Source organism: Arabidopsis lyrata, assembly GCF_000004255.2.
Source record: "Arabidopsis lyrata subsp. lyrata unplaced genomic scaffold ARALYscaffold_7, whole genome shotgun sequence".
NCBI classification, from domain to species: Eukaryota; Viridiplantae; Streptophyta; class Magnoliopsida; order Brassicales; family Brassicaceae; genus Arabidopsis; species Arabidopsis lyrata.
In genome coordinates, this window is record NW_003302549.1 from 21,014,232 (window position 1) to 21,033,221 (window position 18,990).

General features: G+C 45.3%; 2 protein-coding genes across 2 annotated transcripts; both read left to right on the forward strand.

Moving 5' to 3' along the window:
• Nucleotides 1–561: 561 nt before the first annotated feature.
• Nucleotides 562–12,680, forward strand: LOC110226555. Its single transcript, XM_021018497.1, has 5 exons — nt 562–742; nt 823–1,548; nt 1,627–1,754; nt 1,821–2,547; nt 12,415–12,680. Exons 1-5 carry the CDS (start codon nt 562–564, stop codon nt 12,678–12,680), a joined length of 2,028 nt encoding a protein of 675 aa, XP_020874156.1.
• A 3,995-nt stretch (nt 12,681–16,675) lies between these two features.
• Nucleotides 16,676–17,062, forward strand: LOC9306659 (40S ribosomal protein S15a-1). The gene is made up of 2 exons (XM_002868507.1): nt 16,676–16,808; nt 16,902–17,062. Exons 1-2 carry the CDS (start codon nt 16,676–16,678, stop codon nt 17,060–17,062), a joined length of 294 nt encoding a protein of 97 aa, XP_002868553.1.
• The last annotated feature ends 1,928 nt before the right edge of the window (nt 17,063–18,990 follow it).

Consider the following 18,990-nt stretch of genomic DNA (forward strand, 5'->3'; position numbering starts at 1 on the left):
GTGCTCCTTCGAATTCCGGTGGTTCTTCTCCGTCATCCGAAGAATACTCTCCGTCAAGATCTTCATCTCCTGGGTTTTCGGCGAAGATCTTCATCAGTGTTCTTGAGGGTTTCTCGATTCATTTCTCGACAGATCTTTTTTCACCTTTAGAAATTTCAATTTCGTGTTATGGCTCCGAAGAAGAGTAAGAAGATCCGAAATGAATCTTTCATCCTCGAAGATGAGTTTGGGAAATAGTTTTCCTCGGAACTCGATGACAGGAAACTAGCTCTGATGAAAGGCGGCTGCGGTATCCCTCGACAAGTTAAGTTAATAGCTCCGGAGCCCAGAGAGTCTCCTGAATCTCCTCCCACCGATCATTGTTGTGCTTTCGAAATATTCTTTTCGGAATGCGGCCTTTCCTTTCCTTTACCAGAGCTTCTGATATAACTTATGCACGAACTGGGGATCGCTTTGCCTCAGCTTTGCCCGAACGTAGTTCGGATAGTACTATGCCTCTAGACTCTTGCAGAGGAGAATGGATACCGAATTACGCTATCCGACATTTTTCATCTCTACACAATGAAGAAGGGGCGAACCCCGGGAACCTTCTTCCTTAGCCCGAGGAGTCATTTTAGGGTCTTCGGAGACTTTCCTGAAAAAGATGAGAAGTGGAGGAAGTCGTATTTCTTCTTTCCTGTTGACGAGTTCACCTACGGTCCAAATGCAGGATTTTTTGTTCGGGACTGGACACGTCGTCCTGGTTAGATGGGTTTTAGGGATTTATTGCATTTTATTTCTTGACTTCGCTCCTCGGTGAAATAATCCTTTTTGTTTTTGCAGTTAAACTTCCGAAGACACCGGTCTCCCATACCTTTGCAGAACAGTTCATCAGGATTTGTAATCAAAGTGACCTCGCGTGGGAACTCTTTACTTGTGAACGAATTCGGAACTCGTGCTGCCGTGTCCGCAATCGCTCCGACCTTATTACCTCTTCTCCACCTCACACTTCTCCCATCATCGACAGAAACATGTCTCCAGTCTCCTACCGCGAAGAGAAGAGGCTCCAAAAAGAGAGGGAAAAGGTTAGGCAGGCAAGAGAAAAGGAGGATAAGGCCAGAATGGTAAAGGCCCTGGAAGAGGGAAAGTCCAGATCCGCATCTGGGAAAGGAAGGACTTCCGGCTCTGTTATGCCGGCATCTGAGTCGAAGACTTCTGATCGTCAAGATCAAGTAAAGGAGTCTGCTGGTAAAGAGATAGTCCGAATTTCGGATTCCCGTTCCTCCCGATCATCTTGGGAAAAAGGGTGTTCTGATGGAGGACCAACCGCAACTTCCTTGAGGAAACGCAAGAGCAAGGACTCGGATGTTCTTCCTCTACATCGCAAAAGTCGTTCTCACACGAATGTCGATGCGAATCCTCCCGAAGATGCCGGGACTACTAGCCAAGGAGCTAAAGACACTTCTCAGGGGACTCCGCTGTCCGAACCTCCTGTTCAAGTCATGGTCTTGCCCTCACGAGACTCAGAGAATCGGGAATCTGGTCGTCAAGAAATCCCTATTCCAATAGGTAATCCTATATTGTTTTTTGATTCTTCTTGCAAAGCATGAATCATTCATATTGACTCCCTATAAAACTTTCAATCAGCCCCTCCGAAATCTCCAGCTGATTTCATGAGGAACTTCACTCCTGCTGGGATGAGGATCCCGGCCTTCAGCGAGCTAAAAGAAGTCAACAGGGCGAATTACTTTCGCTTCGCCGACAAACTTGGAGAGGTACTACCTTAAATTCTTACTTCAGCTCGTTTCGCTTGATCTAATGGTTTCTTTTCATCTTGATAGATTATGCTCGAATACAACACCACCTTTTCTTGTCACGAGAGCCAACTCTTCCCCGTGAACGAGCTTGACAGCCTTAGGACTCGAGTTGCTGAACTCGAAGAAGAGATCCGTCAAATGAAAGAGATGGAGGAAGAGAATGCTAAAGCTGTGGCGAAGGCCAACGATATCCGGGAATGGATGTTGAGTGCCGAAGCTCGCTGTAACCATCTTGATGTAGTTAACACGGATCTGTCGGTGAAACTGAAGACCGGAAAGAACATGTACCTTGAGGCATGTGACAAGATAACTTCGCTGGAGGCCGAAGTAAAGCGAAGTGAGGAATGGTGCAAGGTTGCTGTGGAAAAACGAGACGAGGAGCTCGCAGCAGCAAGGAAGGATGAGCGGAAGAAACTCCTAGAACACTACAGTGGCTTGATCTCAAAGCATGAGATCTACCTGAAAGCCCTGAGTGAGAATGAGTCAATAAGCAACCGAGCTGCGGAGACTAGAGCAAATCGGGAGCTTCTTGAGGAGCTTAAGAGAGGCGAAATCCCGGATATTGATGCCGAGCTGGAGTCTGTGAAGAAAGATGAGGCGGATGCGGAGGCCAAAGTTAACAAGATAAACGCTCTCAAGCCTCGTCCTGATGAGTTTGCTCATCTCTTCGTTGCCACTCCTCCTGAATCGGCACCTGAAGGTCCATATACCGAGGAGGAACTTGCAATCGATGAGTTCGGTTCGAACAAAGGTCTCATATCCGAGCTCAAAACAGCCCAGGGATCGGAGGAACAGCGACAGCAGGATCCCGAAGCCTAAAGATCCTTGATTTGATTTCCGGGGTTGTTATGGCTTAAATGGCCCCCCTTTTGTTTTTAATCAGAACCTTTTGCTTTTGCTTCCCATATCTTTTGGATTTAAAAACTTAAGCTATTTCCTTCCTGAAAATCTTTTTGCTAACGCAAGTCGGACAAAAAGTTCATAAAGGAAAACGAAATACAATTGAAGTACTTTCTGTTTTCAAGAAACATGACACGAGACTTGGACATCAAAGTCCGAATTGAACTGTGTTGAACCAGCTTTTCTCTTAAGTAAATATACTTAGAAATTGTTTTAGAAGAAAAATCTCCGTTTGTTTTTAGAGATAAAGATTCATCTATTCGAGCACTGAGCTCGGATGAAAAGAATCTTAAATAGTACGAAAATAACTTTTTCGGTTTGCGAAGAGCGAATTACGTAGAGATAAAGATTCGTCTATTCGAGCACTGAGCTCGGATGAAAAGAATCTTAAATAGTACGAAAATAACCTTCTCGGTTTGCAAAGAGCGAATTACGAGATTACTCTCGGTTTTACGAGTTGCGAGATATATCTCGGCTTTGAATATTTAGACTGTTTCAACAATGTAAATATTTTATTGATTTAGAGACTGCACTCGAGGTCCGAGCTGCCTACGTACCCAAAGGTGGGGATCAAGTCTGTCGTAGTTCGATTTACAATAGAAATAATGTGATTAAATAAAGTATCTCTTCAAATGAATGGAATTCCAAGCTCTCCGAACTGCTTTTCCGTCCATGTTCTCCAGATGATAAACTCCGTTGCGAACTACCTGAGTAATTCGATAAGGACCTTCCCAGTTAATACCTAGCTTTCCAGCTCCATCTTCGGTAGTATTTTGCTGAACTTTGCGCAATACCAAGGTTCCAACGTCGAAGTGTCGACTTCGGACAGTCGAATTATAGTATCGAGCTGCGGCATTCTTGTAATTTTGCATTCGAATCAAAGCTCGATCTCGCCGCTCCTCATTGGTATCAATAACATCAACCATCAGTTCGATATTTGCTGCCTCGTTCTGCGGGTTATTCATTCGTCTCGGACTTGGCACAAATATTTCAGCAGGGATTACAGCCTCCATTCCATAAACTAATGAAAATGGTGTTTCACCTGTTGCACGCCTAGGAGTAGTGCGAATTGCCCAGAGAACACTTTGTAGTTCATTAAACCAAGCTCCTTTATGCGACTTAAGTTTTTTCTTCAAAGTGGACAAAACAGTTTTGTTCATTGCTTCAGCTTGACCATTAGCCTGCGGGTAACGAGGCGTTGATCGACTGAGTCTGATTTGCCATTCTTCGCAGAAAGATTCGAATTGCCGCGAAATGAATTGAGGTCCGTTATCAGTAACAATCTCGTATGGCAAACCGTGCCTACAAATGATGTCCTGCCAAATGAATTTGCGAACTTGAACCTGAGTTATGTTTACGTAGGCTGCCGCTTCTACCCACTTCGAGAAATAATCGGTAAGAACCAGGACAAATTTCACCCCGCGCGTAGAAACATGAAGAGGCCCAATAATATCCATAGACCATTTCATAAACGGATAAGGCGAAGAGACTGATGATAATGGCTCGGTGGGTTGGTGAATTGAAGGTGCGTGCTTCTGGCACTGCTCGCACTTCCGCGCATACTCCTCGCAATCCGCGATTAATGTGGGCCAGAAATATCCGTACTTTCTTACTTTATAGGCCAAAGAGCGACCTCCGGAGTGATTTCCGCATACTCTGTCATGAATCTCTTTTACCACAGTACGGACCTGCTGTCCGAAAATACAGATCATGTCAGGACGCGAGATGCTTCTTCTGTAGAGGATGTCGCTCGAAATGCAGAAACGAGCACTTTTAGCTTTCAGTCTCCGTGCCTCCCACTTATCCGCGGGGAGAGTACCATTAAGGATGTATTCTCTGATGGGTATCCGCCAGTCTACCCCCCAATCCGGAAGCGGTAGCGCTGGTGGTAGTGGTTCCGGATTTAGCGGTGTTCCGATTAGTGATTCTACTTCGGAGTTCTGCTCTGTTTCCTCGACCCTTTGTGGTTCTTGTTCCACACTCATCCTTCTTTGCATAGACCGTGTAGTCACGAAGTTCAGCTCTCCGGTGGCTATACTGGGATGTTCAATTACTTCGACAGGGATCATTCGGCTCACTGTTACTTCGGAGCTCGACGCTAATGCCGCCAACGCATCTGCCGCTGAGTTCTAACCTCGTGGAATTCTAGTGAGTTCGAAACTTTGAAACTTTTTACTCAATTCCTGAACCTGAGCGAGGTAAGCTTCCATTCTACCATCTTTTGCTTCGTAATCACCGGAAAATTGATTAGCAACAAGCTGCGAGTCGCAAAATGCCCGTAATTTTGTGACACCAATCCCAACCGCTAGACGAAGTCCTGCAAGGAGAGACTCGTACTCCGCCTCGTTATTCGACGCATTAAATGCGAGACGAAATGACTGTTCAATTACCTCACCATACGGGGATTGTAATCGGATACCGATCCCGGAACCCTGTTTTGAGGACGCGCCGTCCACATGAAGTATCCAAGGTCCTTCGTTTTCTTTGCCCCCCTCGGAGACCAGAGGTAGTTCGATCAGAAAATCTGCGAGGACTTGAGATTTCATGCTTGTCCTTGTTCAGAACTGAATATCATACTCGCTCAGCTCAATTGCCCATTTCACCAATCTTCCTGACTAACTCGGGCTATGCAAAATTGCTCTTAATGGTTGCGAAGTTAGGATTATAACCGTATGAGACTGAAAATATGGTCTTAATTTCCGAGCTGAGGTAATTACTGCCAAAGCTAGCTTTTCCATCATCGGATATCTTGATTCCGCTGCCGAAAAAGACTTGCTTACATAGAAAATCGGTCTTTCATGGTTCCGATCCAATCGTACTAATACTCCACTTACTGCGCTCTCAGAAACCGAAACGTACAAGAAAAGCTCTTCTCCGAACTCAGGTTTCGCTAACACAGGAGGTGTGGACAAATAATCTTTTAGATCTTCGAAAGCCTTCTCGCAATTCTTATCCCAGCTGAAATTTTTGTTCGCTTTTCGGAGCAGATTATAGAATGGAAGGCATCTATCGGTTGACCTCGAGATGAATCGGTTCAAAGCTGCTATCCGCCCCGTGAGTCGCTGAACTTCTCGAACATTTCGGGGCGAAGTCATCGCCAGAAAAGCGTTCAACTGTCGCGGATTAGCTTCGATTCCTCGCTCAGTGACAATGTAACCCAAAAACTCTCCCGAAGGAACTGCAAAAGTGCACTTGGTCGGATTCAGTTTCATTCCGAACTTATTCAAAATTGCGAAGCACTGCTCAAGATGCTCGATATGCGAAGTGCTTGATATTGACTTCACCAACATATCGTCAATATACACTTCCATCGTTTTACCGAGGAGATCTTTGAACATCATATTCACCAACCGTTGATAAGTGGCTCCGGCATTTTTCAACCCGAATGGCATGACTATATAGCAGTAAGTTCCACGGTCCGTGATAAAAGCTGTCTTTTCCTGGTCTTCCGGATTCATCAAAATCTGATTATACCCAGAAAAGGCATCCATAAAGGACATCATTTCGTGGCCCGTTGTTGACTCCACAAGTCGGTCGATGTGCGGAAGTGGAAAACTGTCTTTGGGATAGGCTTTATTAAGATCGGTAAAATCTACGTAAACCCGCCATTTCCCGTTTTTCTTCTTGACTACAATAGGGTTTGCCAACCAGTCCGGATACTTGACCTCGCGAATCAAACCGGCATCGAGCAGGCGCTGAACTTCGGCATTTACAGCCTCGGCTCGGTCTGGACCAAGTTTCCTGCGTTTTTGTTTTACTGGTTTGAAAGTCGGGTCAATGTTGAGCTCGTGCGAAATGACCTTTGTATCGATCCCAGTCATCTCCTCGATTTTCCAGGCGAAAGTTTTTTGATTCCTTTTCAGGAAAGTTATCAGTTCAACTCGGAGTGTTTCGCTTAATCCCGCTCCAATGCTCACAGTTTGATCCGGATACTCCTCATTAACTACCACTGCCTCCACGAGGTCACTGCTTATTTTTTTGACGGGATTTGCAGGCACCTCGAACTGTGGTTGCTATTGAATTTTAAGCTTATGACTGGACATGTAACACATCCTCGCAGCTCGCTGACTTCCCAGTATTTGCTTTACTCCCGATTTCGTAGGGAATTTCAAGCATTGATGATACGTTGAAGGTACTGCTTTCATCTCATAAATCCAGGGTGTTCCCAAGATAACATTGTAAGCCGCCGGACGATCGAACACCGTGAACTCGATCATTTTGACTATGCCTTCTGCGCATACCGGGAGCACAATCGTTCCTAATGACATTGAAGTTTCGCTAGTAAAGGAAACCAAAGGCGATGGTGGCCCCCTTATATCTCGCTTCGATATCCCCATTCTTGTCAAAGTATCGAGGAAGATTAAATCCACCGAACTCCCAGTATCAATGAGAACCCGAGATACTTCGCAATGCGCAATATCGAGTGTTATGACCAGAGCGTCATCGTGTGGTTTGTCAAGTTGACTGGTTTCGCTTTCGGAGAATGTTACTTCGGGTAACTGTTCCTCAGTAAGCCTGGCCTTCTTGATAATCGGGAGGGTTGCCCTCCTTTCGTGTTGCTTGATTGCACTAATGGAATCCCGAAAAAGCTTAGATCCCCCCATAATCACCTGGATTTGCTTCTTCGGTCCTTTAAAAACATCAGGGGACTGGATCCTTTTGGTTTTCTTGCTGGGAGGAGACGGTTCCTTTGTTGCTACTGTATGTTCCGACGGATGAGTTGGTTCGAGCTCCGAAACATCAATTTCAGCTATTTCCCCGGATGCGAACTTGGCGGCCAGTAACCTCCCTAGAGCCTTGCAATTTTTCGTAGCATGCCCATTGACTTTGTGGATCTCGCAGTAGGCGTTTGGGTCACGAATCCACTTGTTACTTGGGAAAGCGCTGTTTTTGCTCTTAGGTGAGAAAGATTGCTTCGCAGGTGAAATCTTCGGTGAACCTTTTGGCTCCTCCCGATCCACTGAGAATGTGCCAGCTCCAGGTTTCCGAGCTTCAGGTTGAACGGGTTTCTTCTGAGGAAGAAGCTGAGCAGGTTTCGGAGCTGCTTTGAACTTTTTAGCTAGAGCGGCCCGCTCTTCTTCCGCGTTTATCCAGTTCGTTGCCCGATGGAGGGCATCTTGAATAGTGGCCGGTCGGTTAACAACCAACTCTTCTCGGAAACGGGATTCGTGCCATAGACCGTTCTTGAGTGCAGTAATAGCTGCGGAATCAGACAAATTTGGGATTTGGACCATAATCTCTTTAAAGGAGGTGATGTAAGTTCGGAGCGGATCTCTGGCTCCCTGTGAGAGGTTCCACAGCTGGGCGTCAGTCACATCGCTCTTGATGAAGTATCCGTACTGCATGATGAAAGCAGTGGATAGTTGCTTGAAGCTATCGATCGATCTTTCTTCTAGTTGAGTAAACCAGGTCAAAGCCGGCCCGGATAGGTTCTCGGCAAAGAGCTTGCATAAGCCTGCGTCTACTTCGTTTGGCTCCAAATGTACCCGACCTGCGGTCACCTGAAAAGATGCTAAAAATTCTTTGGGATCTCCTTTACCATCGTACCCCAGAAGTTTGACCTTCCTTTGATCTCGAATGCGCAGGGCTACAATTCGTGGAGTAAAAAGAGTCCTTCTCGTCTCCTCGATCACTCTATCGACTTTGGGAGCCGAACTGGTGGCTTGATGAACCCTCGAACTCATTTCCCGAATCTGATTTTGTAAGCTCTGGATTTCCGGGTTGACCGGAAGGTGAGGTGGATGGGACTCGGTTTGAGGATGATGCGGAGTGCTGCCAAGATGAACGGGGAGAGGTGTTCTGGCTGGAACAAAAGGACCGCCGGCCGAATTTGGAGGTGCTTGAGCATGACGGGACCCATCTCCAGGTTTGCTCTGAGAGCCAAGAGGCAAAGAAGACGGGAGTACGTTGCTCGGGGACACGAGTCTAGGATCCTGAACCTCCGAAACGTTCGGACCATGAAAGTCTAAATGGCCGCGAGGTCCGCTGGTCCGCAAAGTTCCTGCAAGAATTGTATCAACCCGATCCGCATAAGCATTATGGGCTGACCTGATTTCGGAATAACTCGCTGTGAGGACTGCGATTTGGCTGCCGCTTTGCTCTTCAAAAGCTGAGAGCTTCTCAGACAACGCAGTGGTGGCGAGCTGCTGCTGGTCGGTCTTCTCGGACAGATCTTTTAGCAACTTCTTGATCTCGTCGAGGACTGAAGCCGGATCCGCTACGTCTGACATCTTTCCGATTGATATTCTGGAGTGAAAGACTAGAAAACCCCTCCTTCTAGCGCCAAATTGTGGATGTCAGAACCCGCAATACAAATTTTAAGATGTAAATCGGGTCGTCTAGCCTTGCTAATTCGAATAGCAATCGCCAAAGAGAAAATAAGAGAGTGAAGTATGTGTATTCGTTTATTGTTCAAGAAAATCCGTGCCCAATACAATGGTTTTCGTTTCCTATTTATAATTACAAGATTTGAAACCGAAATCGCTCGTCAAGCCGCAGATTTCGCCTTCTTTATTGTTTCCGTTTCGAATCTTCCCGATCTGGCAGATCCCGTGCAACCCGCCTTCATTTAACTCGCGGGATCCCGACATTTTACTCGAACTGGGCTTGAACTTATCGGGCCGCTCTCTTCGTCCCCTGGACTGGGCCGACGGCCCACTTCGTCTTATTGATTCACTATCTTTCCGGGCCGGATCCGAGCTGCGGGATCCGACACCAACACATGCTTGATGAGATTCTTTTCCCTATCTATTAGAACCTGAACTTGACTTGTAATTATCATGTCTTTGCATTGTTGTTGAACTTGTGGCTACCAATACACATACTTGGATTTTCTTTCACCTTCTACCACTCTTGCTAATCCAAGTAGCTGATTCCCATCATTGGAACAGTTTCCCCCACCCTGAACCTAACCTTTCTTTCAAGCCCTGAATAAATTTGTGTGTGTGTGAGGCCTATTTCCGGATTGAGCTTGGTAGAAAGTGTTAGGTATGAACCGACAAGAATAGTATCCCACGTAGTTCTAGTCCACGCTTTTTGGGCTAGATAGGACTAGGTGGGAGTTTTACTTTGGGTTTTGGAATGTGTTTGGAAAGAAAATGAGAAAGAAAGACAAGTGTTATTGTTCTTAGGAGATGGAAGTGAAACAAAAGAATATCTTGTTAGTCTAGTAAAGGATTTGGGAAGTTTGAAAATAAAAGAAGTTAGGCTCTGTGCAAAGTAAAAAGAAAGGCAAAAGCCTAGAGTTGTCTTAAGTCATGAGATGAGAAGAAGAGCTTTAGTTGTTAAAGAAAGTCCCAATCCACTAGAAAGTCTAAAAGAAAACCTCTCCTTAGAACAAAACCAAAAAGAAAGAATGGGTTGATCCAAGAGATTATCGAAGCATGCCTTGAGTACAAAGGGTAGAATTAGGATCATATCTGGGGTTTAGAGATAGGACCATCTATGGAGTTTGATATGATTATTGTTATTTGGGTAGATGGGGTCTGTTCTTGTATGCGTAGGTTGGTTCTAACCTTTAGCATTCTACTAAAGCTCTGTCCATTCATGAGAGTTCCATGTTACTGTGAAAAAGTCTGAAACCATTTACAGAGGAACCATCTTTGTTTCTCAGCCTTGTCCTTTAAACCAAACGAGTTCTTCAACAATGTTTTGCTTGATTCATGGTTTGAGCTTAATCAATGTTAAAGGGAATTGATGATCTGAAGGTGTGTGTAGATTGGAACAAATGTTAGGTTGTCTTGTGATGAATATGGCTAAAGTTTTTAAGTAGAGTTTGGTCTCTAAGCATTCCACAATTACTAACTTGGACATTGAGTTCATTTGCTTTGTCTGCATGCTTTGGTTCTGAGTCCCCGCTTTCAAACCTCTCCTCCACCTTGTTCTTAATTGTTTGCTTGAGGGCAAGCAAAGACTAAGTTTGGGGGAGTTGATATGTCTATATTTTACTTGTTTTGAGCATCCATTTAGCATCACTTTATCATCATTTCGTCATTGTTTCGTACCATTCTTCATCATTTGTCATCACTTTGCATGATTAGGATAGTTTTGCATGCATGTTGCATATTTGAGTTGTTTTCAGGTGATTTGGAGCTGTTGGTGAGCAAATTGGAAGAAGTGGACCAGAACCCATCAGTATGCTCGACCACGAGGTCGAGCACCATCATCATGACCTTCCAAATGCACTCGACCACCACCAAGTCGAGCACCAAGTCGAGCACCAACTCGAGCACCAACTCGAGCACCAAGTCGATCACCAACTCGACCTACCACTCGACCTCATGGTCGAGTACCAGCTCCTTCACCAAGTAGACCACGACTCCAGATCATGACTCGAGCACGCAGTCGAGTATCCTCCACCAACTTACTCGACCAAGCACTCGACTGCACGCTTCAGAGGCTTCTCAGATCCCAACTCAACCAGACACTGAGCATAAGGAAGAGAAGAAGATGAAGCGGGACTCGAGTGCATACTCGACCTAGTCACTCGATCGCATCACGACCAGATCAAGAAACCGCAAAGGAGCCAGCTTTGCTCGACTTCTTCACTCGATTGCACGAAGCCGAATGTCTCCGTAAACCGCCTTAATACTTTGTCGTCTTGTGATTTAGGGTTTCCTAGTATTTGCTATAAATAGGTTATTTCTCATAATTTTGAGACTAAGTTTTATTCTGCAGAACAATTAGTGCTTTCTTCATATTTGTAATCCAGATTTCTCTTAATCTATTGAGTATTTGCTTTTGATTTCTTCTACAAAGTTGTTCATCTTGTTGAGATCTTGCCAATATGAAGTTTTTATGTATTTCTGGGTTTGTATTCTTGGTTATGAATTTTGAGTAGTGATTAGGGTTCTTGAGGATGGGTTAGAGTAGTTTAGAATCCTTGATCTGCTAGGTGGTTGAGTTTGATTGGTAGATCCCTTCTGGATTAGTTGTTCTTAATGCTGATTGCTTTCTGATCAACTGGAATTTGAGCCCAGACATTTCCGCACCCAAAAGGTGTTCGATGAAATGTCTGAACCACTAATTCCAGAGATTCGTGGCTCTGCACCAAGGTATTGGTTACAGGGAGCGTTTTGGCTTAGACTTGTTGATTCGTAATGCCTGTTAGGTTAGCTCTCGTCAATGGTGATTGAGTCTGGGACTAGCTTTGCTTGAGGATCTCTGTTGCGGTAGCACTTTGATTTGGCTATTGAACTTGTTGTCTAGGGATAGTTTGTTGAGCATGTTAACCACCTGTTAGATTAAGGAGACTTCACTACTCGATTACCCCATCCTCGGGAATTTCTCTTCCAATTGATTTCTTTGTTCACATCGCTATTGATTGCTTGATCTCGTTACTTGTTGCTTAGTTTTTGCATTTTTACTTATTTCACTTAAAGTACTCGACCACACCCAGCGGTTTGGAAACGGACTGTGCAGTCGAGTACATTTGTTGCAGTTTCTGTTTGGAACTCGACCTGGCACTCGACCACATCCAGTGCTTGGCATCAAGCTGTGTGATCGAGTGTGTTATCTGTTTCTGTTAGAATTATTGTTTTCTGCATGATCAGAGGAACTGTTAACAACCTCAAAACCTGTTATTGCTTGGCTTGACTCTGTGAAATCTGATTGCATCTTGATTGCTAGCATCACACCCATTTAGATTGACACCTTAAATACTGCAATGACATGATAGTACTTTAAGGATAATTGATCTTAGTAAAAATCTTACTATCAGAAGGGAAAAAGGTCGAGGATGAGAAGGCAGAGGTCCTTCAATGGATGGCTGAGTATGGGGATGCCGAGGAAGAGTACGTCCGTCTCGGAACCAAGCTGCGAGAGGACCTGAAGCTTCCACCGGTTTCTCCGGATTCTATTGATGATAGCTTTGGGAACCGATCGATCGAAGGCACCGCGGCCGTAGTAGGTGTTACCGATCAGTCGGGTTCTAACCGAGATTCCGAGGCAGCTCAAGTTTCGCCGGTTAACCAAGATTCGATCTGATCCCGAGATGTCTTTTTCTCCTTTCTTTTGCCCTTTTTTTTTTTTTTTTGTAAGACATGCCTAGACGGCTTTATCCACTGAATATTATGTTAAAGTACTTTTAAAATATTTTAAGCTGAATCCGATACCATTGTCAAATAACTGGGTTTATGACTTGCTCGTTGAGAAGTTAAAAGTTTTGCCTAATAATTTTAACTTCCGAGCCAAAAACGAAAAAGATCGTTTACCAGTGTTAAGATAACTGGGTTTATGATTTGCTCGTTGAGAAGTTAAATTCAAACGTTTTAACTTCCGAGCCGAAATATACACCAATGTTAATGTTATTTGGTTTTGGTCATGTGAGACTAATCTTTATCGGTTGCGACCCGAGCTGATATAGTCGATGCCAGTGCTTAGAAGCGAACTGGGGTACCAATGTCGAAGTTAACTGGGTTTTCTGAAGATAATTCCTTTGGCAAGATATCTCTGACCGAATTGTCTTGAATGCTTATATAGCGCGCTGTAAACTAGGCGGTGAAATGAGCTTTTTCTGTCCAAGGACGTGGCCATCATTCGAACGAACTTTTAGCTTTATAGGTCGATAAGATGACCGTAAAAGTTTCCGAGGTGACTTTTATGATAGATGTCGAGGTGGATAAAATTGATAACCCGAAGGGTAAAAACTAGAAAATTAGTTTAAAAAGTTCAGTGGGAGTATATGTATACGGACCCACTCCCCCCTCCTTTTTTAATTAGGGGGGGTAGCTGAACTCGTCCGAGGACGAGCTGCCTACGTACCCTTTTCAGGGATCAAGCCACCCCGTAGTTCGAGTACATGCGTACCTTAGGTTTTTAGCGGTAGTATTTCCTTAGATGCATTGCATTCCAGGATCTAGGTACCGCTTTGCCGTTCATGTTGATGAGTTCGTAGACGCCGGGACGGATTACCTTTGCGATCGTGTAAGGTCCCTCCCAATTCGCGCCGAGCTTACCTGCGTTCTGTTCGGCGGTATTCTGGAAAACTTTGCACAGTACGAGATCTCCTTCGTGAACGGCGATGCTTAACGTGAGAATTGTAGTACCGAGCCGTTGCATTCTGATAGTTCTGCATACGGATCAAAGCCGAATCTCTTCTTTCGTCGATTAAGTCCAGCTCGTCCAGCATCATCTGAGTGTTGGAATTTTCCTGCTCGGGGAGAAAACGTCTTCTTAGTCCCGGGATCTCGGCTTCGGTGGGAATCACACACTCCGCACCGTAGACAAGGGCGAAAGGCGTTTCTCCCGTGGCCTGCCGCAGCGTGGTTCTGTGCGACCATAATACTCCTTCCAATTCGTCGGCCCAGCGGCCTTTCTTCGCGTCGAGGCGCTTTTTTATTCCGTCGAGAATCGTCTCGTTTGCCGCTTCGGCCTGTCCGTTTCCCTGAGGGTACCAAGGCGTAGATTTGCTGAGGCGAATTCCCCATTTCTCGCAGAATCCTTCGAACCGAGCCGAAATAAACTGCGATCCGTTGTCTGTAACGATCTCGTAAGGTATCCCGTGGCGGCGTATGATGTTCTTCCAGACGAAGCTCTCGACCTGCGCGTCTTTAATGCTGGCGTAGGAGTCCGCCTCAATCCATTTGGAGAAGTAGTCTGTCAGTACGAGGACGAGTTTCTTCTGCTTGGAGTTGTGTAGAGGTCCAATGATGTCCGTGGACCATCGCATGAATGGATAAGGAGAAGTGATGGAAGAGAGGAGCTCGGCGGGGTGATGAATGGTTGGTGCGTGCCTCTGGCATTTGTCACACCGTTGAGAAAACTTCTCGCAGTCTTTGACCATTGTCGGCCAAAAATATCCGTGGCGTTTGATCTTTATAGCTAGGGCTCTCCTGCCAGAATGGTTTCCGCAAGATCCGCCGTGTACTTTTTCCATGACTCTCCGAGCTTCATTTCCTTCGACACAGATAAGGAGGGGACCGGAAAATCGCCATTTAAATAGTTCTCCGTCGATCAGAGTATACCGAGCCGCTTTTGCTTTAAGCTTCCGAGCTGCCCATTTTTTAGTAGGAACTTCTCCATCGGCTATGTAGCTTTAGATGGCTCCGATCCATTTGGCGTCGCTTCCATATTCGGGCTTAGTTGTGTCCATAGTTTGCTGGTTTAGCAGTTCGATGTCCATTTCTTCTGGTTCTTCTGTCTCCCGAGCTGTTAGAACTTGATCCTTGCTATTATCTTCAATGCTCGGCTTTTCGATGAACTCAACCGGTATGATTCTCTTCAGATTTGGGTCAGAGGTTGAAGCTAGAGCCGCTAAGGCATCGGCCGATGTGTTCTCACCTCGTGGGATTCTGGTTAACTCGAACTCTCCGAACTGTTTCGCTAAGTCTTGCGTGAGAGCAAGATACGCTTCCATTCGTTTATCGCGAGCCGCGTATTCTCCATTGAATTGATTAGCCACAAGCTGGGAGTCGCAAAAGGCTCGCAGCTTGTTGATCTTAAGTCTCCGAGCTAGCTTAAGTCCTGCTATTAGCGCTTCATACTCAGCCACGTTATTAGTCGCGTCGAAATTTAACCAAAAGGATTGTTCTAGGATTTCACCCTCTGGTGATGCTAGGCGGATTCCGACGCCAGAACCTTGTTTTGAGGATGAGCCATCGACGTGGAGGATCCAAACAGCGTTGGGTTACTCTTCTCGGGCGTTCTCTGTTGGCAGCTCGATGATAAAATCGGCCAGGACTTGAGATTTCGCGCATGTTTTGTTCCTGTATTCGATGTCATACTCGCTGAGTTCTACTGCCCACTTGGCCAGGCATCCCAATTGGCTCGGACTATGCAGGATAGTTCGGAGTGATACGGGCGCCATGACGACAATTGAGTGAGACTGGAAGTATGGCCGTAGCTTTTGAGCTGACATTACTACGGCAAGGGCGAGCTTTTCAGTTTGCGGGTAGCGTGTTTCCGCGTTGGTGAAAGTTTGCGAGACATAAAATATCGGCTTCTGCTCTCCTCTGTCTTCCCTGACTATGACTCCACTTATTGCTGTATCAGAGACTGCAATGTACAGAAATAATGGCTCGCCCGGGACTGGTTTTGCCAAAACCGGTGGATTAGCCAGATACTTCTTCAGCTCCTGGAAAGCTTCTTCACAACGATCAGTCCATTCGAATTTCTTATTTCCGCGCAGAGTATCGTAGAAAGCCAGGCATTTGTCAGTGGACCGCGAGATAAATCGGTTCAAGGCTGCGACTCTCCCGGTGAGACGTTGGACTTCGCGCTTGTTCTGTGGTGAGGGCATGTTCAGTAGAGCATCGATTTGCTTCGGGTTTGCTTTGATGCCTCGGTGAGTTACGAGGTATCCCAAGAATTCACCCGACTTTACCGCGAAACGACATTTTGCCGGGTTGAGCTTCATGTTGTGCTTGTTGAGCTGGTGAAAACAGTCGCGTAGATGGGCTATGTGATCGTTTTCTTCAAGGAATTTGACTAGCATGTCATCGATGTAAACTTCCATCGTTTTCCCGGGCTGCTCGGAGAACATCCTGTTGACGAGCCGTTGATACGTTGCGCCAGCGTTCTTGAGTCCGAAGGGCATGACTTTGTAGCAGTAGATACCTCGGTCTGTGATGAAGGCTGTCTTCTCGCGGTCGTCAGGATGCATGAGAATCTGGTTGTATCCCGCAAAAGCATCCATGAACGATAGCAACTTATTTCCTGCAGTTGCTTCTACTAAACGATCGATATATGGGAGCGGAAAACTGTCTTTGGGACAAGCTTTGTTAAGATCGGTGAAGTCGACGCAAACTCTCCACTTGCCGTTCTTCTTTTTAACCACGACAGGATTTGCTAACCAGTCTGGATATCTTGCTTCGGAGATTGAACCGATCTTCAGGAGTTTTTCTACTTCTGCATTTACGGCATCCGTGATAATAGGATTTCTCTGTCTAACAAGTATCAATCCCTAATACACATGTCATTATAGTATATCAGGTTTATCAATCCAATATCAATGTGACTGCAAGCAATTAAGATATGCACAGATGGTGAGAATCAGTGTTCTTAACGATGCTCTCAAGAGCATGTACAATGCTGAGAAACGAGGCAAGAGGCAGGTCATGATCAGGCCTTCCTCAAAAGTGATTATCAAGTTTCTGATTGTCATGCAGAAGCACGGTATGATTTTTTCCCACTAGTTTTTATATATAGAGATTCCTGGAGATCCCTAGGTGTTGTTCCTAAAACTGTGTGGTTACCAATCAAATGCAGGTTACATCGGCGAGTTTGAGTATGTCGATGACCACAGATCTGGCAAGATCGTTGTTGAGTTAAATGGAAGGTTGAACAAGTGTGGTGTCATCAGCCCACGTTTTGATGTTGGTGTCAAGGAGATTGAAGGTTGGACTGCCCGTTTACTGCCTTCTAGATAGGTTCGCTCTTCTTATACACTTTTCTAGTTACAGTGGCCTTAGAAACTATAAGATCAAGCTTTGGAAAGGTATGTTTCTGAGACACCCAATTAAGTGAGAAACAATTTCAATTAAAATCACATGTTCTGAATCTTCTTATTAAGAGTAATATTGTCTACACTGATTGAAGGTTTTCAAATTAACAGATGATCAATGGCTCCACAATTTAAATCGGCTTTTGATAGTATTTTTTTATGTGGAATTGATGGTTTTGATTTTGCATTTAAAATTATTTATTCCTAAATTTGGTCGAGAATAGCCAAGTTTGCCAATGGGTTTTTGTGTGGGCTGAGTTTTTGGTGGACAAGTTTCTGATGGTCTGGAATTGGGCTGGGTAAAATAGCCCAGATTAACAGCCCTAGCCCCTAGATATAGGCCTCCTAAGCCACTGGGTGTTTTCGTAAATTTTGTTGTAGATTTTTTGTTTGTTACAGTGGTCTTTCTCGCACCATAACACTTCCACTAACTCCGTCGTCGTCCCGCCGGTTTCACAGCTTGTTGGTGACTCAGCAAGCACGTCGAACTAACTTGGTCGCCGCCATCTCTCGTTGTTATTACGTGGTTCGCACCTTGTTAAGCCACGTGTTGATGTCGTTAATTCCACACACAACTCTCTTCGCTTTAAACATTCATCTTTCTCTCCGATCATCTTCTCCTTACCTTACCTTAGCTCGCTCTCTCTGTTTTAACTCCTCTATCAGATTTTTATCTTCAGATATGCCTAAGAAGCAGGTTTGCAACTTTCTTTTGAGTTTTCCTCAATCTGGGTATATACATCGGGATTTAACGATTGTCAAATTTTAAATCCTCTCTTATATGATATGACTCTCTCCAAGATCTGCACTTTCTGGGTTTTGATTGCTTCGTTCACAATGTATTAGTTTGTCGTGCAGTGATATGACTATGGAGTTTTGATTATCTGGAAACGAGTTTGAATTTGTTTCTTTAAACATTGAAACTTTATGCTTTAAAATCACGGATTATTAATTTCAACACTCCATGACTAAGAGAAGAGTGCGTGAGTCCCACTCGCGTCTCTCTCCTCTCTCCTCCTCTTCTTCTTCTGATAACAACCGCGTGCACCGAGTGAAGGGTTTCTTCGGCGATTCCGGCATTGATGAGGAACCCATGGTCCATGGCGCGTCATCCGTAGTCCTTTGCATTTTACCGGTGAGGTCACCAAATCAAAATCAAGGGAGTTTGTGGAGAGGAGAAGCTTCCGCGGGACGCTCCGGTTAGAGCTCTACCGGAGATGTGGCGACGCGGAGTGAAGAAGGAGGTTTATTGGCAAAGAACGAGTAAGGTCGGCGGTTAGATCTAGACGATTGGAGACGCAGGAGGCTTTGTCACGGCCGGCGGTTTGGCGGGGGAGGTCTACGGCAGGTAAGGCAAAGCTATGCCACCGTCGCCGTTTATCTACGTCTACTCCCTACTGTTTTACCTCTCTCACGACTGAGCCGTGGTCTCCCAACGGTTAGCTTGGTTTCTTCTTCCTTCTCTTCACAGCTCTACGGTGGCGGGATGGCGATGGTCCTGTGTCGTCTTCTCCGTTCGATCTCGTCTTCCTGGCTCACCGGTGGTCCTGTTCCGGCAAGTGTCTACAGCTTCGTGGGAAGACGGCTTCGATCGGGTTATCCGATTGAAGATTAGGGTTTTTGTGTTCCCTCGGTTTAGATCGGTTCTGCTGGACGTGGCCAATGACATATATAATCAGAATGATATTCACATTTATCACAAAAAATATCATTGTAAAAGCTACTATCGGAGTCAAACCGATTTCTACCACAAAAAAGATTGTGGTGCTCTGTCATCTGAGCTAAGCGAGCTAAATTCAAACAAATCAGTAATTTCAAGAGAATCTACAGCACACAATCCGAGAATTACCCTTA

Bases quoted from the DNA above. Each gene is read 5' to 3' on its own strand.
- LOC110226555 (XM_021018497.1), top strand. From the start codon at position 562: ATGAAGAAGGGGCGAACCCCGGGAACCTTCTTCCTTAGCCCGAGGAGT. The intron at 1,549-1,626 runs GTAATCCTATAT...ACTTTCAATCAG, and splicing joins AGAAATCCCTATTCCAATAG to CCCCTCCGAAATCTCCAGCT. The intron at 2,548-12,414 runs GTCTCATATCCG...TCTTACTATCAG, and splicing joins TGAGTTCGGTTCGAACAAAG to AAGGGAAAAAGGTCGAGGAT.
- LOC9306659 (XM_002868507.1), top strand. From the start codon at position 16,676: ATGGTGAGAATCAGTGTTCTTAACGATGCTCTCAAGAGCATGTACAAT. The intron at 16,809-16,901 runs GTATGATTTTTT...AATCAAATGCAG, and splicing joins GATTGTCATGCAGAAGCACG to GTTACATCGGCGAGTTTGAG.